The sequence below is a fragment of the Perca fluviatilis genome, chromosome 20 (assembly GCF_010015445.1).
Source record: "Perca fluviatilis chromosome 20, GENO_Pfluv_1.0, whole genome shotgun sequence".
Lineage (NCBI taxonomy): Eukaryota > Metazoa > Chordata > Actinopteri > Perciformes > Percidae > Perca > Perca fluviatilis.
In genome coordinates, this window is record NC_053131.1 from 4,938,635 (window position 1) to 4,963,460 (window position 24,826).

The 24,826-nt window shown below is 40.1% G+C and overlaps 1 protein-coding gene and 1 long non-coding RNA gene across 9 annotated transcripts in view; one reads left to right on the forward strand and one right to left on the reverse strand.

Annotated features, from left to right (window-relative positions):
• Positions 1-24,826, reverse strand: part of adck1 (aarF domain containing kinase 1) — a 205,789-nt gene that overhangs the window by 125,649 nt on the left and 55,314 nt on the right. Inside the window, exon 2 of one of the 6 annotated variants that reach the window (XM_039785555.1) lies at positions 5,403-5,531. The exons of 4 other annotated variants lie outside the window; for them this stretch is intronic. In XM_039785555.1, coding sequence (XP_039641489.1) covers positions 5,403-5,459 — 57 coding nt within the window. In that variant the 5' untranslated portion in view covers positions 5,460-5,531. Of the gene's footprint in view, positions 1-5,402; positions 5,532-24,826 lie in introns of those variants that run through there. One more of the 6 variants, XM_039785557.1, reaches the window with a different exon arrangement.
• The window catches only part of LOC120549011, a 44,062-nt gene that overhangs the window by 17,423 nt on the left and 1,813 nt on the right, over positions 1-24,826 (forward strand). Inside the window, exon 4 of one of the 3 annotated variants that reach the window (XR_005637300.1) lies at positions 24,071-24,160. The exons of the other annotated variants lie outside the window; for them this stretch is intronic. This is a non-coding gene — a long non-coding RNA (uncharacterized LOC120549011). The remainder of the gene's footprint in view (positions 1-24,070; positions 24,161-24,826) is intronic. 3 annotated transcript variants of the gene reach the window in all.

A 24,826-nucleotide genomic window follows, 5' to 3' on the forward strand; every position in this document is an offset into this window, starting at 1 on the left:
TATTTAAGCGTGATTTATGGTCCTGCAGAGGTTCCACGCAGAGCTTTTGCTGTAGCCTATTTAAAGCCAAAATGCAACCTAGAGTCTTTTTGTGAATGTACCCGAGTCAAACATTCATTTAAAAGCATATTTAGGACGGAATTGCCACTTTTAAGATTTACCGTATTTTAATTTTTTTGTCAAATGGCCTTTTGAATGGGAGTGGTAGGGACACTTTTATGCTAGCCTCAAAATAGCCATTTTTAAAACACTAAGAAGTCTTGACACAACATGAAACTTTGCTCGAAGTATCACCAGGGGCTCTACACCTTAACGAAAGCATTGACAACATTGTTTGTGTACCCAGAGTTTACTAAAAAGAATCGTAGCTCTTGTTGTTTCCGGCTGCAGCCATTTTATCAGTCAAAAACAATCGATTTCCGATTGCAACACAACAGGGAGGAGAATAAAGATGGAAAGCTCCTAAAGCTTAGCTCCATATAAATGCACGGATTATTTCTTGTTTTGTCGTTATTGAAAAATAATATTGACCTTGTAGTTGAAAAAGGAGCCTCAGTCCGTTCATTCGCATTCCGATATCGATTTGACTGCTGAGGTGGGAGCAGCCGGAAACAACGAGCTACAGTGAGTAGCAGGAAGAGTTAACCCATTTACTGATGATACAGTCAGTGAAAAAAATTCACCTTTTAAAAAAAAAAAAATTTTGGTTATTTTTTAAAAGGATTTATTTATCGAAATGTCAAGACTAAAATACATGATTATCAATTCTATGAGCTTACAGCTCAAGCACTACACAAAAAAATTATGGAACCATTATTGATAATACACTATGTTTTGAGCCCAACACAGACACTGTTTGTAAAAAAAAAAAAAAAAAAAAAAGTCCGGCTGAGGGTCTTCTTTTTGAGAAAAATGAAGTTGTTCAATGTGTGCAATGTTTTAATGACTTTGTTTTACCAGTGTTTAATTGAATCTGTCCTTGCATTTTGCATGGTGGCTTGGTCTGGCAGTCTTCCATTGGCCAGTAAAAACAGGCTAGCAAGGCTGGTCTAAGTGTCAAGTAAGGGTGCAGCAAGCCCAGCTGCAGGATATCTATAGTAAGCGTGTTACCTGCAAGGCTCAACAAATTCTCAACTGCCCTAACTACCCACTGTTTAAGAAGTTTGGTCTCTTGCCCTCTGGTCTCCATTTCAGAATGCCTAGAAAAAGAACAAGGCATGCCAGGGCTTCTTTTTTCCCTATGGCCATTGAGAAGCTTAATTTACTTCTTTAAAGCAACACTATGTAACTTTTCCCGCTTCGGTCCCCTACAGGTTGTCTCATTGGAACTACAGCTCGCGCTACCATAGTGTTGCTTTAACTGCTGCTTTTATGTGTATATGTGTTAGATAGTTGAATTAGCTTTACCTATTTATTCCATTCAATTTTTGTCTTGTCTCTGTACAGCACTTAACATGTATTTATTTACTGTGTTGTTTCTAATGTTTCTAATGTAGCTTGTTTTTTAGCTGCTGGTTCAGTGTGGCAGGTGTAGCCTACCTTGTTTTCATTTGGGGTGTGGAATGTTTCTGTGTTTGTTGCGGTTGTTGTGTTGTCAATATTTTGTTTGTCATGATCCTTAATGTAATTTGATGTCTGCTGCAGATCAAATTTCCTTCGGGATAATAAAGTTGAAAGTTGAAGTTGTGTTAGTCATATTAGCCCAATGCTAATGCTAGCTTCCCTATCAATCTAGGCTACTAGCAAGCTATATTAGCTGACATATGTTTACATATTCCTATCTAACAAGACGCTAGTTTGTGTAACATTATATGGTTGTCAGGGTCTAAACGTGTTATTTACAGATTTTCTTTTTACAAATGTGCTGAAGCTAGGTCTGCATTTTTCTTTTTATTATTATTTTGTAGTTATGACAAGGATAATTTGACATTGACACCGTGGAAAGGCCTGTAGCTTGATGCAGAAGTGAACCTGGATAACAATACAGTTCTCTTTGATGGGCAACACATACACAATGAGTTATTTCAATGATATTGGTACTAAATATTTGCGCCACAGAAATGGTAAAGTTACTGTTGTGGGTGTCTCTCTACGTATATTCTCTCTCAAGGACAATCACTGCCAGAGTAGTTTACCACAGCTAATGATATTGCCACTTCCCGAGCCAGACCTGTCTGCTAACACTGGATCTCTGGACAAAGTTTTGATTACTAAATGATATTTACAGGTGCCGTGCCACACAAAATCGTTTTTCCTTGTATTTTTTGAAATATGTTAGGTCCATATGTGTTTGTGTTATGTGGTGAATTTCCACAAAAGATTTTACAGAGTCCATGGTAGAACTTCAGACATCACCACAAAGTAATGAAATACGTGTGGCAGGGCACCTTTTAATATTGTTTATATAAAAAATTAACGAGGTTCACACCACATAGGTTGTTTTTATTTTGTGCAGTATGTGCAGAGATGAGAAATGTAATGTCTTGATAGTTAAAGATGCAGTAGGTAAGTCTTATAAAAATAACTTTCTGTCATATTTGCTGAAACTGACCCTATGATCCAGTAGTACTACATGAATTATGTAATATAAAAAAATCCAGCTCCTCTGGCACCACCTACAGTCTGTAGTGCGATTGGCAAAATTCCACCGCTCCCGGTTGATTTTCTCCAATCAGGGCCACAGGGGGTGTCTATCTGCCTGTCAATCACTGCTCAGCCACGCACACGCATATAAGAGCGTTCTCCCCTCCCCCTTCCCCCGCGCACGAGCTGCAGAAAAGTTTCCCAAAACTCCGGTGGTGAAGTGGCTTTTCAGAGGTGGCGTGAGCTCCGGGATCTGAAGAACGATGCAGATGTAGCCACATTTCTTCTCGACAGCTAATATAATTACCATGAATGATTTATCTTTCACTTGGTTATTAGTAGTCAAAAGTAGAGGTTGACCGATTTAATCGGTATGCCGATTAATCAGCCGATTTTTTGGCTTTTTTTTACATAATCGGCATCGGCCAATATCAAGCCGATTAATAGGCAGGTGCATCTGCGGGCAGCCTGGTGTTGTTGTTGTTGTGGAACACGTGTTCGACGCACGCTGCCCCTAGAGTCAATTACCAGCAGAGTGAGCAGACCTCATCCAGTGCCTAAGGAAGGAGCTGTTCCTCGGAGAAAACGGTAAGGATTAAATTCTTATAAGTCGTATATATTTAATGAAAAACGTATGACATGTTACTGCCAACTTCGAGAAAAAACATGAACAGGCGACATGACGTTCGGCTACTTTGGATATTGATAGCGGTCGTGTCATGCTGTCATGTCACAATAATTAAGCTAGAATTTTGCAATCACAGACAGTGGATCTGACACTTTTATTATTTGTTCGGTTTGTGTGTCTATATTTGAGAGGGTTGTCAACTCAATGCAGAGAAAGAAGTTGTAGTTAAAAGATACCACCGCACCATAGGCTAGTGAAGGACTGGCTTTGCTTTGCTAGCGTCGTTGCTAGGGTTGGTACAGAGTAGACCCGCTGCTAATATGGCACCTGTGCCTTAACGACCCGTATCTACCGGACCGAATAGCAGCGCGGATTTCTGTACCTCATTTCGGCGCCCCTGATATGCCTGCGTTGCTCTCTGATGCTCCGAAAACGAATGTTAGAATAACAGAAACATCGCAGCATGTGACGCTAGTTAACATTACACTCGTCAGCAGCTAACGTTAGCCTACCATTAGCTAGCAGATGGATTAAACACGATTAAAATGCTGACAGCTAAACGGTGTAAAGTGTGATTTATTTCACTGTATAGGATCCAACAGCAGTATCTTAAGCAGTGTGCTGCTGCCGTTGTTTAGCTACTTGTCCGAAGAACAACACAGACGGTGCGTCACGGTGCATTCAAAGTTGTTGTAAAATACCCTTTTGCCATGGTGGTTGTTTTTGTCGTTCAACAGCAATTTACTAGTGAAATACGTTATTGTTATAGTTATTACATTATTATTAAATCATTTCATTTTGACCATATGGCCTAAAGTTGTTTCCCCCCCTTAATTAGGTTTTGTCCATTTGGCTTTGTCTGTCAACAAACAAAACAAACCAAAAATACATGTTTCAGGACGGGAAGATGATAGAAACTTTTTAGCCTTGTATCACTTACAATGCACTGAATTATTAGTTGATTTATAAAACAAATGTTATATTTTATATCTATACCTATCTATAAAATGACTTGAAGAAGATACTATACAAAAATACTAACTTAACCTTGTATTTTCCCCCTTTTTTAGTCATTAAGTCTGATGGCTGAAAAGAAAACCACTTGCTGTAGCGCGCGCTTCACCCAGCCAACACCAAAACAAAGAAATGCTGCTGGTTGCTACTGTGTGTCAGCACTACTATTGTTAAAATGGTCAATTTATTTTATTGTTCTCAGCTGTTTGATAAATGCTGCTAAGTGCACTAAACTTTATCTTTTAATTGAAAAGTTTATTTGACAAAGTTAAATTTATTTTCTTTCTTTCTTTTTACCCGTTTTGTTTATTTATACAATATATGTTTTTACATTATACATGTTTAATGTAAGTATACAAGTGCAGATTGGTGTTCAAGTGTTCAATAAATGTTTTTGTTGAGAAAGTTTGTGTATCTTAAGTACTTATTAGTGTTAAATTTTATCTTTCAAATAGAGGTTAAAAACAAGCAAATATCGGGCAAAAATAATCTGCAGCATATATCGGCCGACCCGGATTTCAAAAGATCGGCATCGGCCTGAGAAAACCCATATCGGTCGACCTCTAGTCAAAAGTCCACAAAGCTATGTTGGTGAGGATAATAGTAACATTTGCACAGTGGTCGGTCTGATATGATGCTGAAATGGCTAACAGTAGCCTGCTAGTTGGCATCGTTTTACTGTTGGTGAGTTATGTTGGTGAGTAAAGTTAACATTGTGTTAGTGTTTTAGTTATTGAAAATGTTGTCTGACATGCAGTTCTGTCAAACTGTTTGGGAGGGGCTTAGGAGACGGTTTGGACTTCAGCAGAAAGGGGGGAGGGACTGAGATGTTGTCAATGTTCAAATTTGTTGGCAAAGTCCTGGATCTTCACAATCTTACCTACAGCAGCTTTAAATGGGAAGTAATTTATTATTTAGAATTTTTATATTCAAACAAAATATGAAAACAAAGGTTACCTTGTACTGTTAATTGCTCCTGGGAATAAATACAAAATTGAAAACTATGTAAATTGTGTAGTTTTAATATAAAATGAATCATTCTATGTAAAATGCAGTAGTTTTGAATAGTAAAATTGGGGTCCTTTCTCCGCTCTGAGGCTCATGCACGTCTGTGTGTGGGGGGAGACCCGAGGGCAGGGGGAGGGGTTAAACAAAGCCCCGAGGAGATGCTACTTACAAATCTTGCTAGCTTATCAACATTACCATATAGCGGGTCTGTGCTCCGTGATAACATCTAGGGGATCACCAGACCCGCCATCCGCTGTCTGGCTTGATGCGGAGGAGTGAAGCGCATCTCTGGTCTGATCTACAAGGATATATAAACAATAATAAATATCATATAGTACACAAGTTTGTCCAGGGCTCCAGGTTTAGCAGCAGACAGGTCTAACTCTGCATGTGGCATGATCAATCACGTGATTTCCATTCATCGCAAATTAATCGCACATTTTTTATCTGTTCTAAATGTACTCAAGCCATTGCCAAATTAATTTTTATAAAATAAATAAATAAATAAATCTGATCTAACAGTAGGGGGGGACAATAAACATAAAATTTCTGAAGAGCAATTTTTGAAGGGGACACAAAAAATACAGCCACAATTATACTCGTAGAGAACATGTGTACACAGAGGAAAGCCTTAATACTATCATTAGTGTAGCATGGAGACTTGATTCAATGAAAAAGCTGACTAAATTGACCAAAATATTCTTCATTAATACCATGTATTTATTTTTAAGTTGTTTACAATCAAGCCACAAAAATACCTTAAAACATAATGACTTATTTTGAAAAAGTGTCCCCATATAAAAGAAATACAATACTTGTTAAATTAGCTGATCATAATGTAAATTAGTGAGCCACTGGTAAAGCTCATCTGCTAACCGTGACAGCCACACACCTCCAAAAATATGAACTAAGCTCAACACACTTCCCTGAGACTCTACACCTGACTGTCCCTGAGGCCTGTACTACGAAGCAGGATTTGGCGAGCTAACTTGGCGAGCTAACTTCAGGTTCAGCCCAGGATTTTCTGTATCACTTGTTATCGGGTTCAATCGCCGTGGTAATGCATGCTGAACGCCTAACCTGGTCGGGAGCAGGTTAAATTGGAGATTATAGATCCAACTGACCAATCAATACTCGATTGATAACGGCGTCACTGTTCCTAGAAGATCAGAGAGAGAGAGAGAGAGAGAGAGAGAGAGAGAGAGAGAGAGAGAGAGAGAGAGAGAGAGAGAGAGAGAGAGAGAGAGAGAGAGAGAGAGAGAGAGAGAGAGAGAGAGAGAGAGAGAGAGAGAGAGAGAGAGAGAGAGAGAGAGAGAGAGAGAGAGAGAGAGAGAGAGAGAGAGACTCATAAAAGATAAAACATTTAGAGACAGACAACCCTGTTAACATTCACTGATGGGTATCTTTATGAAAGATATCAATTTTAAGAGGAGTGAATTACATATAGGCTATTTGTCGGCTTCTTCAGCCGTGTGTTGCCAATACGCACATCGGTTAGAATTATGTTTTGATTTTTTTAAATTTTCTCTAACAATTGCTTACCACTGCCAGGGTTTCACCTGAAATAAAAGGCTAAAGCAACGACAGTTCATGGAAAGCAAAAGTGTAATTATGGTCAGATCTTGTGCCTGACTGATGGGAAAGTGACCAGTGTAGTCTAATGTAGGCTATTATAGTGGTTGTACTGTATATTGGCCAGAATCTGCCTTTGGGGGAGAAGGGGGGCATATCATAGTGGGGGGGCCTGGGTGTCCTCCCCCAGGGAAGTTCAACGACTTCATTGCCTGCATTCCGATACACTTTAATGCACCAATTTACGGTAAAAAATACCTTTATTCAGCCTATACATTAGGGCTGGATGATTAATCGAAAAATAATCGAAACCGAAATTCAGAGCCTATAACCGACGTAATTTTACCAAGTCGGTTATTTCGGTCTTTTAATCCTATTAATATTTCCGCACCCGCCCACTGTGTGTTAATGTACTTTCCCCTTAAAACATATTACGGCCGCTGCGTGTGTAGTCACGTGACTCCGCCCCCTCCAGTCTCCGACATTGAGGCAACATGGAGGAGAACTCAAACACGAGTCAACTCAGCAACAGGAGCCGGAGCTGCTTGTACCAAAAGAAAAAACACGCAGTGTCCGTTGTTTTGACACATTTTGGTTTCAATAAAGACGACACCGAACAAACTCAAGTCAAATGCAAACATTGCAGAAAAACTGTTATAGCGACCAAAGGTAATACCAGCAATCTATTTCAACACCTGGAGTGTAATAACATTACCGAATATGAACAGAGAGAGGCTGACAATCGCCCAGCAACAAGTGCCTCCACAAAGCAGGTGTCGATAACAGCAAATACCGCTTCTTTTATGTGAACGTGCGCGCCGCTGGATTGGGAAACCCTGAGTTGACTTAACTAGTTGATAACCAGCGTCGTGATACAGCTTATGCGGGACCGCGGTTGTTAGGTTAGGTGAAGCCGGATAACTGAAAGAGATCCAGGGCATGTTGATCTTGCTTCATAGTACAGGCCTCTGGTCTCCCTGTTCCTCAGTTCTTTCTGTCTTGCTTGCCCATGACATAGTGACGTTAGTATTTCCCTAAGCACCCATTCTTATAAAGATGTTACCAAATTGTCTAGATATTACTGAAAAAGTATTACTGAAAAAGGATCTTATGTCCGTTTTTCTTATCTCTGTCATTTTATCTTGACAACAACAACAACACAAATCTTTAATGTCAGATGTGTGAATATGAAGATTCACCACGCGGCCATATTATAATTATAAAATGATCTTGCGTCCTCCACAGAAATATTAGGTTTCGTCTGGGACAGAAGATATATATTTAACTGCAGCAAACCCTCTGATCAGCCACTTCAAACACAACTCTAGATCTTCAATATTAACCCTAATATCAGTTCACACACATAACGTTAGGCTTATCGCCATGGTAACGTTAGTTGTAGTGGTTGCATTTCTATCCAACAAGCTATTAAACAAGCAAGGTAATGTTACATTATATTACACTAACATAGCGAAATTTTTTGTCATGACTAATTCATTAATTACTCAGCATCATTTCTATTTGAAAAAAGAAAAACTTCATCCGATGTTTAATGTGAATGAAATAGCCTTAAACAGCCTACTTACTATATTCCTGTTACTACTCGATGTGACTGTGAGTCGAGTGCAGATCCTAACGTACAGCATACAGTGGACCAAACCACTGTGAGGCAAGGGAGGGGGAACACAAAGAGAGAACTGGATAATGTATTGGGGACGCTAGCCCTAAAAAGGTTGAGAACCATTGCTCTAACCTGTTCACACACTCTGTGGGTAGGTGAGTCAGTTAAATTACGGATATACAAAATCAAAATATAGATCTTATTGTCACAGTAGCTTATGCGAAAAGGATGTTTACCTCTGGTATGAAGTCACTAATCACCATCAGCAGAGCTTTTCATTGCCTTCCACACGTCACCTTCATATTACTATGACACCCTTTACACACATTCACTGTAATAGGAGCAAGAGACAACTCTCCTTATCTCTCCTTGGGGTCGTGTTGAAAGAAAATATTAATGGTAATATGCAGATGTACTGAGTGAATCCGTGTTTTGTTCTCAGATTCATCTGAGCCGTGAAAAGCCATCCTCAAAATGGCTGCCTCCCCAAATCGGCTCAATGCTCCTGCCTTTTTCTCATGCAGCTGTAAGGGGGTCATAACACATTAGTATCTGTTTGTACTCGCTGTCACCATTTCAACATCCCCTCCCATATCCTCGTCTTTCTACCCAATCCCCTTGTAGTGCAATCTTCCTTTCATGAGGCTGCTTTCAATTAAAAACTATCTTTTTGTACGCCATCACAGTCTTTGCCCAAACTACTGAGGTTATACAGATGTTTCATCATTTACCAAACAAAGTAAATGCCAACATTGGTGTTAAATTGTGATTTGTGGACTATGGGCATTTTTTAATTTTTAAACTACCAAAAAAATAATACAAATATACTAGAGATGCACCGATTACAATTTTCTAGGCCGATTCCGATTTTTCATTGAGTTTGACCAGCCAATACCGATTTTAGCAGATTCCGATTAAATTTTTTCTAACCACTTTACAGCACACACAAATATTTATTTTCTATCTTTTCTTTAATAGAAAATGTTACATTTTGCATAGAACATACATAGAACATTTTTTTAACAGATAATCGATCGCTATAAAATAGAACTATAAATTACTCCTGGTGTGGGAAATTAACACACATTTAAAGTGCAATGTTATGGGAGAACCATTTCCTTCTTTTAACATCCAATATCCAACTAAAAAATTTTTATATATTTAGCAAACTAAACTTCTGTATGTATGAAAACAGGGAAAACAGGTAATGGCAATAAAATAATAGATAAATAACAAATAAAAATAAAATAAATATAGCCTTAATGCAGTATAAAGATATTTCTCAAAACACACAACCATTCCCACTAACCTGGAAAGCATTTTAAACAGTAACGTTAATACAGCGTGTCGGAGGAATACAGCGTCTCTTTTTTTTTTTTTTTTTTTTTAAACACAGCGGCCAGCGGGCGTCAGAGGCAGAGGGCCACAGCGTTTGCTAACGTTAGCTTCTTGTCTCATCTGGGGCCTGATAAACAGTAAATTCATCAAAATCAGTGTGCCCAACGCTATTTTCCAATAAACTGCTCTGTCATATTTCACGGGACCCGCGTGAGTGCAGTTTTCATGTTCCAGTTTTTCAGCCTCAGAGGGGAGAGAGAGAGCGGCTGACTGTTCACCTGAGATCAGTAGAGCAGACGGCTCTGCAGAGCCGTGTATAATTACGACTTTATGACATTTCATAAACAGCTGATTGAGCGGCAGAGCGCCGCTGCTACATGCATATAGCGGAAACCCTGCATGTGCACGTGTGGTGCTGATGTTGCACGATGTTAATCATGCGGCGCCCGAGTGAATTTGACCGGCATAAAATCGCCATATGTCAGACTGACCGGCAGGTCGCCGGTCATGGCCGATGACGTCATCGGCCAATTCCGGTCACCGGCCGGTCAATCGGTGCATCTCTAAAATATACCATAATTGAATTAGAAATATTTGACAAATTCTGACACGACTACTTTGGGCTTAAAGATAAAGACTGGTTGTGGAAGGATTTAGAATGGATCAGGGCTGCACAATATCAGGAAAATATGCGATAATGTTAAAAATCGTGATAACAATATTAGTTGCGATAAATAAACAGAGATTAAAGTGTACTCAGTTCTGCATTTCTGCTGCTTTTAGTATTCTGCTAAATCCCGATCACAGAGGGTTCTTGGGGAAACATCAAGTCTAGCACCAGGAAGACTAACAGGCAAGCAATGCACTTTAAGGGGAAAATATCTACTGTACCAGTAACCTACAATATGAGCTGTATTGCTAGATACTAGTGTGAGGGAGAGCAACTAGCTTAAAAGGAGCAATTTGGACTCTACAAAACCAATTCATGTTCCTTAACAATTAACATAGTGGTTATTGGCTTCTAGTTATTGACTCCTCATCTGCATTTAATACTATCCAGCCTCATCTAATTGCTGAGAAGCTTCTATATTATTTTAATTTGAACATACATCTTGTTGGCTGTATTGTGGATTTCTTGTCAGACAGGTCACAGTGTGTCAGGGTTAATGGTGTCTTTCCTCTAAACTATTTTCTTCCACTGTGCCCTCACAAGGATGTGTTCTTTCACCATTGCTTTTCACTTTATATACTAATGACTGTGCGAGTACTTATGATGATAATAGGCATTTTGTGAAATTTGTGTCATTGTGAGCCTTTTAAATAATGATGAGGTAGGGCATAGTCCTGTAGTTGATGGCTTCATTTCTTGGTGCAAAGAGTTTTATATATCAATTAATGTGTCCGAGACTAAATACATGATTACTACAGATACTGAGATTGTTTCTCACTATAAATACTTAGGAACCATTATTGATACTACATTATCAATTATTATAGGTGATCTGGGTGCAGCATGCCCAGCTGCAAGATATCTATCAACCTTCAAAACACCCATAGGACTCATGCATTATTCATGTAAGTTAAGTAAGCTACATTTAATTTCCCAATCATCTGTTGGCATGGCTTGTAATGATATGCTAATAGTGGAAAAGCCTGAACTGAAAGGAAGGGAGAATGAGGGGAAAAAAAGAGGAAGAGAGAGAGGAGAGGTGTTTAGGATTGCATAAGCAGTCCAGAGATAAGGACCAATCTCCATCACCCAGCACTCGCTCATGTTTTTTGCTTTTGTTTGGTTTCTATTTATGTGCATTTTAATTTTGCATGTGCATTTTTTAAACTCATTCTTTTGTCATAATCTGCCGCATCAGCAGGGCCGGCCCGTGGCATAGGCAGTATAGGCAAATGCAAGAGTCCATAGGGGGCGCTGCTGGCGCCCAAATTGAGTAAGGAAAAGATTACAATAATAATAGCTGTTCAACTATTACTTAATAGTGTTATGTTATAGGCAAGGCCGCTTTATTTGTATAGCACATTTCAGCAACAAGGCAATTCAAAGTGCTTTACATTACACATTAGAGAGCGATTTAAAACAGTTAATAATGTAAAAACAGATAAAGAGAATAAAAGTTACCGTGCAGTATAAGATATTAACAATTCTTTAAAGAAAAGCAACATCAAAAAGAAAGGTCTTCAGCCTTGATTTAAAGGAAGTGATAGTTGCTGCGGACCTGCAGTTTTCTGGGAGTTTGTTCCAGATATGTGGAGCATAAAAACTGAACGCTGCTTCTCCCTGTTTAGTTCTGACTCTGGGGACAGAAAGCAGGTGTGGCTGGTCTGGCTGGTTCATAATGTAGCAGATGGATCAGAAATGTATTTTGGCCCGTAAACGGTTTAGTGCTTTCTAAAGTAACAGAAGTATACAATTTTATGCTATTATTTTGTAATTTCACTGAAGAAGCCAAGAAAACAGAATTATATCACCTATTTAAAAAGACCCAATTTTCTTGGTTTCCCCCAGCGCATCACACCCCCGCTTCTCGTTACCTGCCTTATAATGGTGGAGGATGGCAGGTGAGTTATCAGAAGTGAGTTACACGGACCATAATTAAAAAACGGTTTATAACTAGCTAACGTTATGTCAAAAAAGACCAAAGCCCTCAGCAACACAGTGAAGATAAAGAAGAAGAGAAGGGAAAATGTGCTAAATCAATTATTTATCTGTTGCAGTTAGCTTGTTATGGATGGGTGTTAGTCATGTCATGTTTCCTAATTTAGCTAATTAATACCTAGAATTAACGTAACAATAACTTACTGCCACTGTATTTTCATTATTAAGCTATTCATGTGTTAGGAATTTCTTTTGTGAAGTGTGTTTGTGACATACGACCTACTTGTTTATATTATTTATATATTATTAGCCTATAATTTCCATCAACTGTTGTAATTAATAGTTTTAAGCACTTGCATTTAAATTTTCAAAGAGCATGTATGCATTTTGTGCAAGAATTGTTCACAAAATAGTTATTTGTGCGTGGTGTGGGTAATGTTAGGGTTGTAAGGCTGAACATTTTGGCTAAGCTGAAAAACTATGCTGAGGCACTCAGACACCGCAAATAGTCACCAATGAAAAGGGAACTCCCTGCTAAGTTCAATGATACCTCACACAAGACAGTTCATTAGCTGTGAAAGGGGCGTGGCTAAAGCACAGGGGGCAAGTGAAACCATCACCAAAAGTCAATTTTGGCCTGTAATGTCCTCAGGCCTTTGTCAATCTTGAGAGTAGTTTGTTAAAGTATAGCACGTATAGTTTGGGCCTACTTCCTGTTGCCACTAGGGGGCGCTATGACTTTGAGTCAATTTTGGCCGGTAAATGTCTTATGAATCATGAAAAGTTTCGAGCCAATTGGACAATGTACACTCAAGTTACACCCACTTCCTGTTTCGATGGTGAAATGCACAAAATGGCCGCCCCGCCACGGCAATGCCCTAAAAGTTTTTCTTTTAATAACTTTTCATCTTTAACGTCTTAAGATGGCACAGACCAAATTTGATCGGATGAAATCTCTAGAAGGAGTTCGTTAAAGTACGACATGTGGAAATGGCCAAAATCGTACAAATTTCGAACTTTCAATTAAAAATGGCAGACTTTCTGTTGGGTTTAGGGTATGGCTCCAATTAAGTTTTTTGTACGTCTAGACATGCTACATATGTGTACCAAGTTTCGTTAGTTCACGTTAAACGTACTGCAGGAGCTCCATTCTTTAAATTTTGTAGGGGGCGCTAGCAAGCAATTTTTGTGTGCCTATGCCCAGAACCCTTAAAATACAATTTTCACCAGACTTGATGCGACCGCCAATTTTGGTGAGTTTCTGAGTATGTTAAGCCTCTCAAAAAGGCAATTCATTTGCCAGAAGAAAAGAAAGGAAAGGAAAAATTCCTGCAGTTTCAATAGGGCCTTCGCCGCTGTCGGCAATCAGGCCCTAAATATTAATTTGAATGAACCCAGTACAATGTAAGAGCAGCATTGTAAAAGGGGGGTTAGTTGGTTATCTATCCAGTAAGTTATTAAATTTTTGCATACACATTCATTAGAGTCCGTCAGCACTGTCAATCTCGCACTTCCGGCATGGCGCCTGTGTTTGGCTTCGCCGCTGCTGCTGGTTGCTCGTCCCGTCTTGTTTTGTTTGTTTCCTGTGCTATATTGCTACTGAGTTTGTCAACAAATGTTGTGTCAACGGTGTGGGTTTATGATCGCCAAACACTGCTGCTGATCCGATCCTCTATGGGGGAGTGCGGTGGTGGATGCACCTGGAGTGTTACGGGTGAGTTTACAGCCCCGTTTGTCTGTCCATCTGCATCGGCTATTTGTATGCGGCATGGAGAGGGCCAAATACGACCCTCTCATAAACGACAGAGGAAGCGAGGAAAAAGGGCAGGGAGACAAGTTCAGCTAAAAAAGCTCCGGAAGCTGGGGGTCTTTGACTGTGACTCCAGGCCGTCATGTCTCCGCTCTGTCTTCCCAAACGCCCCCTGTGCTCCGGTCCGGGTGCCCTGCAGAAAACCTGCCTCTGGCCGCAATGTGTGTTCCGTGCATCTGAGGTCGCTGCCGCGAGCCTCTCTTTCTGCTTCAGGTGCTCCTGCATCGCTCAGGATGGGTTTAATAAATGCCTGTTCAATTGCAAATAAGTCTCTTTTGCTCAGTGATTTATTAACTTCCAAGAACATGGACTTTATGTTGCTTACGGAAACATGGCAACGGGATTTTGAATATTATCACTTGAATGAGCTCTGTCCTGTTGATTGTACTTTTATCAGCACCCCAAGACTCACAGGCCGAGGTGGAGGTCTTGCTGTGGTTTTTAAAAAACATTTTATCTGCCAGTCATTGAGCGCGTCGCAGTGCGCTCTTCCTTTGAACTACAGATTACTAAAGTTGGTTGGTTCCAGTTCATTTTATTGTATTTTAATATATCGGCCACCTGGGCCAGTGGCATCTTTTCTTAATGATTTTTCTGATTTCTTATCATCCACCATTAAGCTGGAAAAAGTGATTATTGCTGGTGATTTTAATATTCATGTGGACGATGATACTTGCAAAAATGCTGTTGATTTCGTAAATATCACTGAATCTTTTAATTTTACTCAGCATGTGTTGGGTCCCTCGCACAGCAAGGGTCATACGCTAGATCTTGTTTTTCTCATGGTTTGAACATTAATAATGTTTGCATCGATGATGTATTTGTTAGTGATCACAAATGCATCTCATTTGATCTGTTTTGTAATGTTGATCCTGTGCCTGCTAAACGGGGCGTCCAGCTCACGTTTTATTAACCGGCTCACTGTTGAGAAATTTTCAGACGCATTTGATTTAAGCTCAGTTTTTATTTCTGATGATGTCGATGCTTGTGCACAGTCGTTTCTTGATCATTGCACCCTGCTGCTGAACAAAGTGCGCCTCTTAAAATTAGAGAGAATTACCCTCTGTTAATACAACTCCGTGGATGAATGATGCCATGCGTTGCGCGAGGCGGTATCTGTCGGAGAACTGGAGCGTTTATGGAAAGTAACTCAGCTTCAAATATCGCCCGCTTGTATCTTAAAGAGCTTTTAATTGACCTAAATGAAACAATCAAGGAGGCTAGAGCCTCTTATTTTACTAAGCTGATTTCTTCCTGTAAAAACAATCCAAAAGCTCTGTTTGAGACTATTAACAACATTGTTTCTCCTATTACGTGTACTGTCCCTGTGTTTTCAAATGTGGACTGCAACCGTTTTTTGTCTCATTTTCAATTCAATTCAATTCAATTTTATTTATAGTATCAAATCATAACATAAGTTATCTCGAGACACTTTACAGATAGAGTAGGTCTAGACCACACTCTATAATTTACAAAGCCCCAACAATTCCAGTAATTCCCTCAAGAGGACAAGGTTAGTGCTATCAGGGCAGGCATCATTCCATCAGTAAGCGCCCATATTGTTACTCATCAGACACTTTCGGTACTGGACTCCTTTTGCCCCTTGTCCCTGAATGACTTAATTAAGCTAGTGGGCTCGATGAAACCTTCCCAAAGTCCTGTTGATATTTTACCAACATCTTTACTTTTAAAAACATTACATCTGCTGGGACCATGTTTGGTTTCAATTTTAAATTTATCTCTTCAGCTAGGCCAGGTCCCTAGCTGTTTTAAGCATGCTGTTGTCCAGCCCATATTGAAAAAGAACAATCTTGATGCAGCTTTGTTTAAAAACTACAGGCCTATTTCTAAATTGCCTTTCATTTCAAAAAATTTAGAAAAGGTTGTTGCGAGCCAGCTAAATAGAGTTTTGGATTCTAATAATATTTTCGATAAATTTCAGTCTGGCTTTCGAAAAAACCATTCAACTGAGACTACTCTCCTAAAAGTCTCTGACATTTTGATGGCTGCTGATGGGGGTAAATGTTCTGTTCTAGGTCCTTCTGGATCTGAGTGCAGCGTTCGATACGGGTTGACCACTGCACTCTGATTGAAAGACTGAAAACAACGGGGGGGCATTACTGGATCAGCTCTGGACTGGTTTTCTTCATATCTTTCAGACAGGAGTTTTTCTGTGTCTATGGGAACTTACTTGTCAGACTCTGCTCCTTTGTCTTGTGGTGTGCCCCAAGGTTCTGTGCTTGGCCCTTTGCTATTTAGTCTTTATATGCTTCCTCTTGGTAAAATTATTAGTAGTTTCGAGGTATATCTTACCATTGTTATGCTGATGATATCCAGTTATATTTATCTTTTAGCCCCGATAAGCTAAGACAAACTGTCCTTGTTGCACAATTGTTTAGCCTCCATTAACAAATGGATGGCTGACAATTTCTTGCAATTAAACTGACAAAACTGAGGTGATGATCTTTGCCCCAGATAACATTACCCCTAGGATTAGGCAGGCCATTGGGTCTCTATCAGTTTCAGACTGTAATGCGTACGCGTAATCTGGGTGTCATTTTTGACAAATCTATGTGTTTTAACAGTCATGTGAAGTCTGTGGTTCGTTCCTGTTTTTTCCATCTCAGGAACATTGCTAAAATTAGATCTGTGGTTTCTCAAAGAGAGATGGAGATGCTTGTTCATGCTTTTGTTTCCTCTCGTTTGGATTATTGCAATGTACTATACACCTGCTTAAACAAATCATCCTTGGGCTCACTGCAAGTCGTATAGAATGCAGCAGCAAGACTTTTATCTAAGACCAGCAGGAGGTCGCACATTACTCCTGTGCTTAAGGCTCTTCACTGGCTACCGATTGGTTTTAGAGTGAATTTTAAAATTTTAACTATTACCTATAGAGCCTTACATGGCCAAGCTCCCTCGTACATCCAGGAACTACTGCCACGCACACTCCCTTGCGCTTGATTGGGGTCTTCAAGCCAGGAGCTCTTAATTGTTCCTAGAACACGTTTTAAAACAAGAGGTGATCGTGCATTTTCGGTGGTGGCCCCAGGGCTCTGGAACTCTCTCCCTTTAGCCTTGAGAGCTTTGGATTCTCTGGAAACCTTTAAAAAACACCTGAAGACTCATCTTTTTAGACAAGCATTTTATTAGCCATATAGCTTTGTATGTGTTGTCTTTGCTCTGTTTTTGTTTTACTGTAAAGCACTTTGTGACCCCTTTTGTCTGTGAAAGGTGCTATATAAATAAAGTTTACTTACTTACTAAAGTTTACTGAAGTGCGTTTACTGTACTGTATTTTTGGCATGATGTTGTTTCTCAGAACAGATATGACGTTTTTCAGAAGTATTTATGTAGCGAAACATTATCTTGAGCTGAGTTTTTCTAGCTATTGTCTAAATACTGAAATTGTATTGGTATAGACTGATTCAAAAACAAGCACAGTTTTAGTCAACAATAACACTGATGGGATATCAGCATCCAGAATGCCAAAATAAATCTGTTTAATTATTTTTTCAGCTGTGACCCCTCCTGCTCCCTCCAACTCTGCACAGCCAAGTGATGCTGCATCAGGAATACTTTTTTATTACATTTTGTTCAAAGGAAATGGAGACATAACTATTGTATAGGTCTATACAATAGACAGTTACAGTTATTTCAGCATAAACATGTATTTTAAAAGATCTACATACCTACACATTACAAAATAAATCCATAAAATACACCGCAATCAGGTATCTTTGTAATTGGTTTGTAATTTGGTCATAAACAACCGGGTCTCTTGCCTTTCCTTAAATTTGTCTGACGGTTTTGGCACACCGACTGAAGTTCCCGAATCGCCTGCTTGTCGTCTCTCTAGTAAGAAATTTTTGCTGTTGTCTTTGTAGGGTCTTGCTTCACCCTGGTTGTCTGTTTACCTCTGATATTGCCAGCCGCATGATAGGAACTCGCTCAGGCTTGCTGTAAATTCTCTGGACGACCGGCTTGGTTTAATCGAACATTACACAGACAAGGAGCTAAACATTCAAGGAGCAACCGCCCAGGACATGCAAGTCAGACAGCTGCAGTAGTGCTGCTTTTTTCCCCAATCAATTATTTTTCATATTCAAACCAAGGTTATTATAGTGAACTAAAAGGAAAATATGCAGTGAAATATTATTTTAGTAAACTGGAACTAAATGAATCATGACCATTGCTATACAGTTCTCGAACCATGTATTTTGTATATATAGCTACATACTTTTAAAACATATCTGGACCAAACAAAAAAAAAAAAATTTACTGTATAAAAACTAAAATTAAATATTTCTGAAAAACAGAAACTTAACTAAAACACACTGAAAACTAACTAAAGCTAAACTAAAATGCAAAGTTAAAAACTAAAATAAAAACTAATTGAAAATTAAAAACTATAACCTTGATTCGAATGTCTGTTTTTTAAATTTGAATATATATTCAAATTTAGAATATTCGCTGACAGCCCTTCTAGAGAGGATATCTGGAAACAAAAAACTCATCACAAGAAAGGAGAGTAATCAATGTGATGAGTTTTTTTGTTTCTAACGTTTGGACACATTTTGGCTTCAGTAAAGACGACACAGAAGTAGTAAGTTTGGCCAACAAAAGGTGACTGTGAACTGGTTACCAATCCCAGCGAGGTCCTGGTCATTTCAGCATTCTTTACAGTTAAGTTTAGCCGACAAATCGTGACTGTCGTGCGGCGACGATAGTTACATTTAGACACCAAAACGACGAGAAAGATTACAAACGCCCGTTTCCTGGGCGGAAGTGTTTTCCGGGACATGAACTCCCCTCCCCCGCTTGAAAGTTAAGATGGATTTAGTCTTGCGACGCCGTCGGCACAGGTTGCTAATGTAGGCTACTTCTTAATTTACAAGAATGTGTCATAGTGACAAATGTCAGTTTAACTGGTTAGGATAAAATCAAACCAGTTTAGCCTTGTACACCGGACCAGACAAACCAGAAAAAGACCCAACTCTAGAGTGGATAAATTACATCCAAACAAGTGAACATGTAGGTGTAACATAACCCAGTACACGCCATCATTCTCATTTTGTATAAACTTAAAATGTGGGCAGACATAGTCATTTCCCATTACGCAGGCTGTTGTGATTAACTTCCAGGTGAAGCTCAGTGACAATGTATAGGTAAAGCTTTAATCCAACTTCTAACTTATGCACACAGCAACTCATTCTTACTGTTTATCAAGTGTTTACAACAGCATGTTCCTTTGCTTGAGAGAAATCACAGCAGAGCTTAGCTAGGTTCAGAGGACTAAAAGCAGTCCATCTGTTCTGTCATTGCAGGGCAGGTTTCTCCACTCATTTGGCAGACTTGAGTGTGCTCCCATGCTTGTTCTTTGATACACTAATTGGCTGTAAATGGCCCCTCGGTTCACTCAGGGCAGCCTTTGATGAGCTTGTATGACTGGCTGCTTAAGTGGCTTTTGAGAGAACCTCTTTACGAGAGATGGCTGAGAGATGAACACAGGGTGACACGCTAACTGGGCGATGAGGAAAATGAGATGCAGAAACAAGAGGTCATTAACTGTGCAGTCAAATGAGCCCCTGTTGACAAGAAACAAACACAGTTGCAGGTCAGAATACAACCAGCACAAGCGCAACTGTCATTGCTAGTTGAATCTACACCGTAGGTACATACATGTATGTGTAGATTCAGACACTACTCCGTACCCTACTTTGTAGCCCGTTTTGCACCTCCTCAAAAATGTAACTTCAAATCATGGCCACGCAGACCCAACAACTGTGATTGGCTTTGGAGTGTCGCATTTCCTTCTACTCATATCATTCCCTCCAGAAAAACACGATTATGCGATCGCATAATTCAATGCATAATCAGCCAAAGTCCGCATATTTATGCGGGGGCCGCATTTATTCAAATACGGTGCACTTTCGCTGCATCAATTGCCGATTTCTGCGCAAAATATGCGGGGCTTGCATGATTTCATAATCCCCGCATTTTCGTTGCAAAAAAGTCATATCTTAGCAGAAAGTTGAAAAATTTTGCGTTTACTTCACACAAGAGCAGCCATTTTCCCCTGTTGCCATGGGAACGTTATAAGTGATGTAATTACGCGATGTGAACATCATCGAAAAGCAGGGTGTTGGAGATTCACTTTTTTTCTATTTCATCAAACCGAAGTTTTTGCAAGTTCCCGCATTTTTTGCAAGTTCACGCAATTTTTGCAAGTTCCCGCAATTTCAACGCATTTTTTAAGAAAACGTGCCACATAATCAAGGATTTTTGCCCGCAACAATCACAAAAAAACTCCGCATTTTTCTGGAAGGACTGTCATATACGCGTTATCATTCTCCGTAAACATCAAATCAAGGAGAGGGTTAACTTTCTTGCTACAGTTTTCCGACCATGGTACAAAGCACAGGGGAGAAGCTTTGTCTCTCTGCCTCCACCGCCGATGTCGGTTCTCGCCCTGGAGCTAATCCCTGTCACTTTCCCTCTCGCTCTATCACATTCTTCCTACATACACACACATACCGGCTCTGCTATAAGAAATAAGCTAGATCGACGCAAAACCTACGTACAAATATAATATATTCTCGCAACGGCGTAGTCCACTTACGTAGGCTACGGCGTAGGCTCTACTATACTACTATAAACTCTGCACCCAGATTATGCACAATTTAACTAGCAGAGAGGACAAATCCTAAATGCACCTGCACCAAGCACTTTATACCATGCACTAGGCAAAGGCTTTGAATATAATTTTGGGCGGCTGTGGCTCAGTGGTAGAGCAGTCGCCTGCCAATTGGATCAATCCCTGCAGTCCCATGTCGAAGTGTCCTTGGGCAGGACTTGCGCCTGATGCTGCGCATCAGATTGTAAATGCGTGTGAATGTTTATCTGATGAGCAGGTGGCAACTTGTACGGCAGCCTCAGCCACAGTGTATGAATGTGTGTGAATGGTGAATGGTTCCTGTACTATGTAAAAGCACTTTGAGTAGTCGTTAAAATAGAAAAGTGCAATATAAATACAGTCCATTTAATTTAATTTTAAAGGGGTGATAGAATGATGATATAGGGTATTTCACACTGTTCCCTATGGTCTCCTAATGGGATATGTAACATTGGTTGGGCTGAAAATTGCCTGGTTGATATTTTATTGGCCCTTATGCTTTTCTTCCAAATATGGTATGCTCGTGAATATTTAGATGAGCTGCGCGCTGATTGGGTGAGCGAATCCCCAGACACACACATTAGAGACGCGACAGAATCTCATATTCCAGACACTGCAATGTTTCGTTACCAAATTCACTTCTGAGATTTTTTTATGCAAGAAATCAACTATATAAACCTCAAATATGGGCTGCTTTATGAAAATTGATGGCTCATTGCAAATTTGGGAAGACGTGTCAGACTTTAGGAGCTCCACACAGTCTGACTAGAAAGCGGCAGCCTGCTGGGCTCCATACACAGGGCAAAGTCACCCTTTGTGGATTACTGCATTACCGGGGCTCAGCCGGCTGCCAGCATAACTATAATATATTTACAGTTTGAATTTCGTCACGAAACTTATATCACAGCTACCCCAAGGTCTTATAAAGCTAACAGTCTGATTTGAATTTAAGGCATTTTTATGAAGGTGAGGGGTCTTGTTAGGAGGAGCAGCTAGCTAGCTATGTGTGCCATTCAATACAATGGGAAAATATCGCGGCTAGCTAGCTACACTTTCGGCATAACTATAGTATATTTACAGTTTGAATTTCGTCACGCCACTTACGTAACATCTACCCCAAGGTCTTATAAAGCTAACAATGGTGTCCGATTTCAATTTAATGAATTTTTGTGAACACTAGGGGTTTCATTAGCTGCAACTGTCCCTTCAATCCTATGTGTACAGATTGCGGCTAGTTATCTTCATTTTCGGCGTAATTAGAGTATATTTACAGTTAGAATTTCGTCACGCCACTTATGTAACATCTACCTTAGCTTCTGGGGAGTTTACTCCCCGGAGTCCTTTTGTTTTTTCACCCAGCGTATTTCCTTGGAGAACGTTGGCACCAAGATCCTGGTTGCAGCTGTCGCCGTGGTCCTGCGGCACTCCCTGCTGAGCTCTGCGGTGCCCTACAATGTCATGCTGCGTCCTGCTAAACCCTGCTGCTTCCTACTACGTCCATCCATGCTCTGCTGGGCCACGCTACATCCTGTAACGCCCTGCAGCGCCCTGATATGACATGAACTACTACGACTACCATTTGATGTCACTGTTCCATTATTAATGTGACAATTACTGCCACTGTTCATCATATCCCCAACCGGCACCGTCAGACACCGCCTACCAAGAGCCTGGGTCTTTCCGAGGTTTCTTCCCAAGAGGGAGTTTTTCCTCCTACGACACTGTAGCACTGCTTGCTCTTGAGGGAATTACTGTAATTGTTGGGGCTTTGTAAATTATAGAGTGTGGTCTAGACCTACTCTATCTGTAAAGTGTCTCGAGATAACTCGTGTTATGATTTGATACTATAAATAAAATTGAATTGAATTACCCCAAGGTCTTATAAAGCTAACAATGGTGTCCGATTTCAATTTTATAAATCTTTGTGAATTTAAGAGGAATTCTAAGAGGAGGCTAGCTAGCTCTGGAACCTGTGGTAAGGGATTGCTGGCTTAACAAGCTCGCTGGCCGCGCTCTCACTCACACACACCGGCCATTTAGCAGGAAGAGGGGAGTTGCATGGCTCTGGAGCTCTGTCCAGGAAGCGGCGTTTGGTAGTCCATTCACCCAAAAAAACGGTGACTTTGCGTGGGTATGGAGTGCCGTGGGCTGCCAGCCGTGACGGAGCTCAATCTACCTCACAGCAGGCCGGGGTCTGTGAAGGAAGGCAGGCCAGGCGGCGAAGCAGCAACACAGGCAGCACCGGCCGCTGAACTCCCGACACACAATCGGACAAAATTTGCAATTAGACATCAAATTTCGTAAAACGGCCCATATTTGACCTCTACATAGTTGATTTCTCGCATAAAAAAAGTCTCAGAAGTGAATTTTGTAATGGAATAGCAAAGATCTGCACGACCTAGATTCAGAAGACTACCTGATCTCAGGTCAGTTGCCTATGTAAATGTTGGGGCGTGACCGTTCTCTTAATACATCCATGGGCGTGACAAAGGTAAAGGTCTTGGGATGCTTACGTAAGCTTCTAGCTTTGTTGAGATTCATCTGTTTTCACCGGCAGTTTAAAAATATGAGATTTTCATAGTAAAGGGGTTTCAATGGGATTTTGAGCTTCTATGTATGTCCTATTTGCCAACCGAACCGTCGTTATTCAACTATGACAAGGTAAAATCGGTTTTGCATTCTATCACCCCTTTAAGCCCTGTTGCTGATATATACTAAACTAATGCAATATAATGTAAGATATTAATTTTGTCAAACAAGGATCATTCTTTGAAAAGTACAAGATAGGTGTCAAAGGATGAAAATCTCATTCTGAAGGAAAGCCTTTCATTCCCACGTTATTAACAGTTTTCAAAGGGCAGATAATTTGCAGCTTAAGTCAAAAGCATCACCTAAACCTATCAAACATCCATTAGACATCATTTTTAATCTCAGTCCATTGATCCAGAGTGCCACAAATCAACAAAATAAACAGCTATTAGATTAAAAAGGTTTATACTGGATGATATTGGTTATATACATATATATGGTGAAAAATTACAAATTTACTTTACTTGCATGACAAAAGATACAAGGTAATCCCGATCACTGTCTGAAGATAGAACAGACACCTTGTCCCTACATCCCAATTGACAAACTTTGCACCTTAAATTTGGACATTTCATTTTCCTGGGCTTTGCGAAGGACAGTTCTAATGTGCTCTACTCCTCTAGGCTCGACCCATTGATAGAGACCCTCAAGCAGGCCGCCAGGTTCTCTCCTTGCAGCCTGTTACGAAGATCTGATTTGACCTCAAAATTTAGGTAAATACAATCCGCTAAATTAATGAAAATAAAGGTGCATTTGGAGACACGGTTGCCATGGCGCCAGTGAGTGCAGCAGCCTTAGTACCTCTCCCATCTGTTTTTTTCCTGTTCTTTTACCACATCTACTAATCTAACCTGAGCTATGTTACCTACATATGACAAAAAGACACTAAATATACAGGACTCATGCCATCTCACTAAAGTTTCACTGCCGATCCAACCTGGCCCAGCGAGATCATGAGGAGAGCAGACAATAGGCCCCTAACAACAACAACAACAACAACAACAACAACAACAACAACAGACGCACTAGCAACAGGTCACGGAGAAGGCCTAGAGGTAAACTGGCAGGCAACAGAAACAGGCTGATGAATAGGGCATCCTTCTAGCTAGCCAAAGAAAACAAGCAAGCAGACTCTCAGAGTCAGAATTAAATATCAGAAGGTCGAAATAATTTAAATATTGAGCCACGGCACTAACTATCTTTAAGATAACAGGAGCCTATCATTTCTGTAGCCTACTCCGAAACAACAGACTCCCAGAACGCCTTTTTCTTGACTTGCGTTCCACTCTCCACACAGCTGTCTTCGGACAAGACGTCAACCTTGTGAGATCTATAATGTTGTCAGACACTTTTAATAACAATCTGAGCCTGTCAGTAGC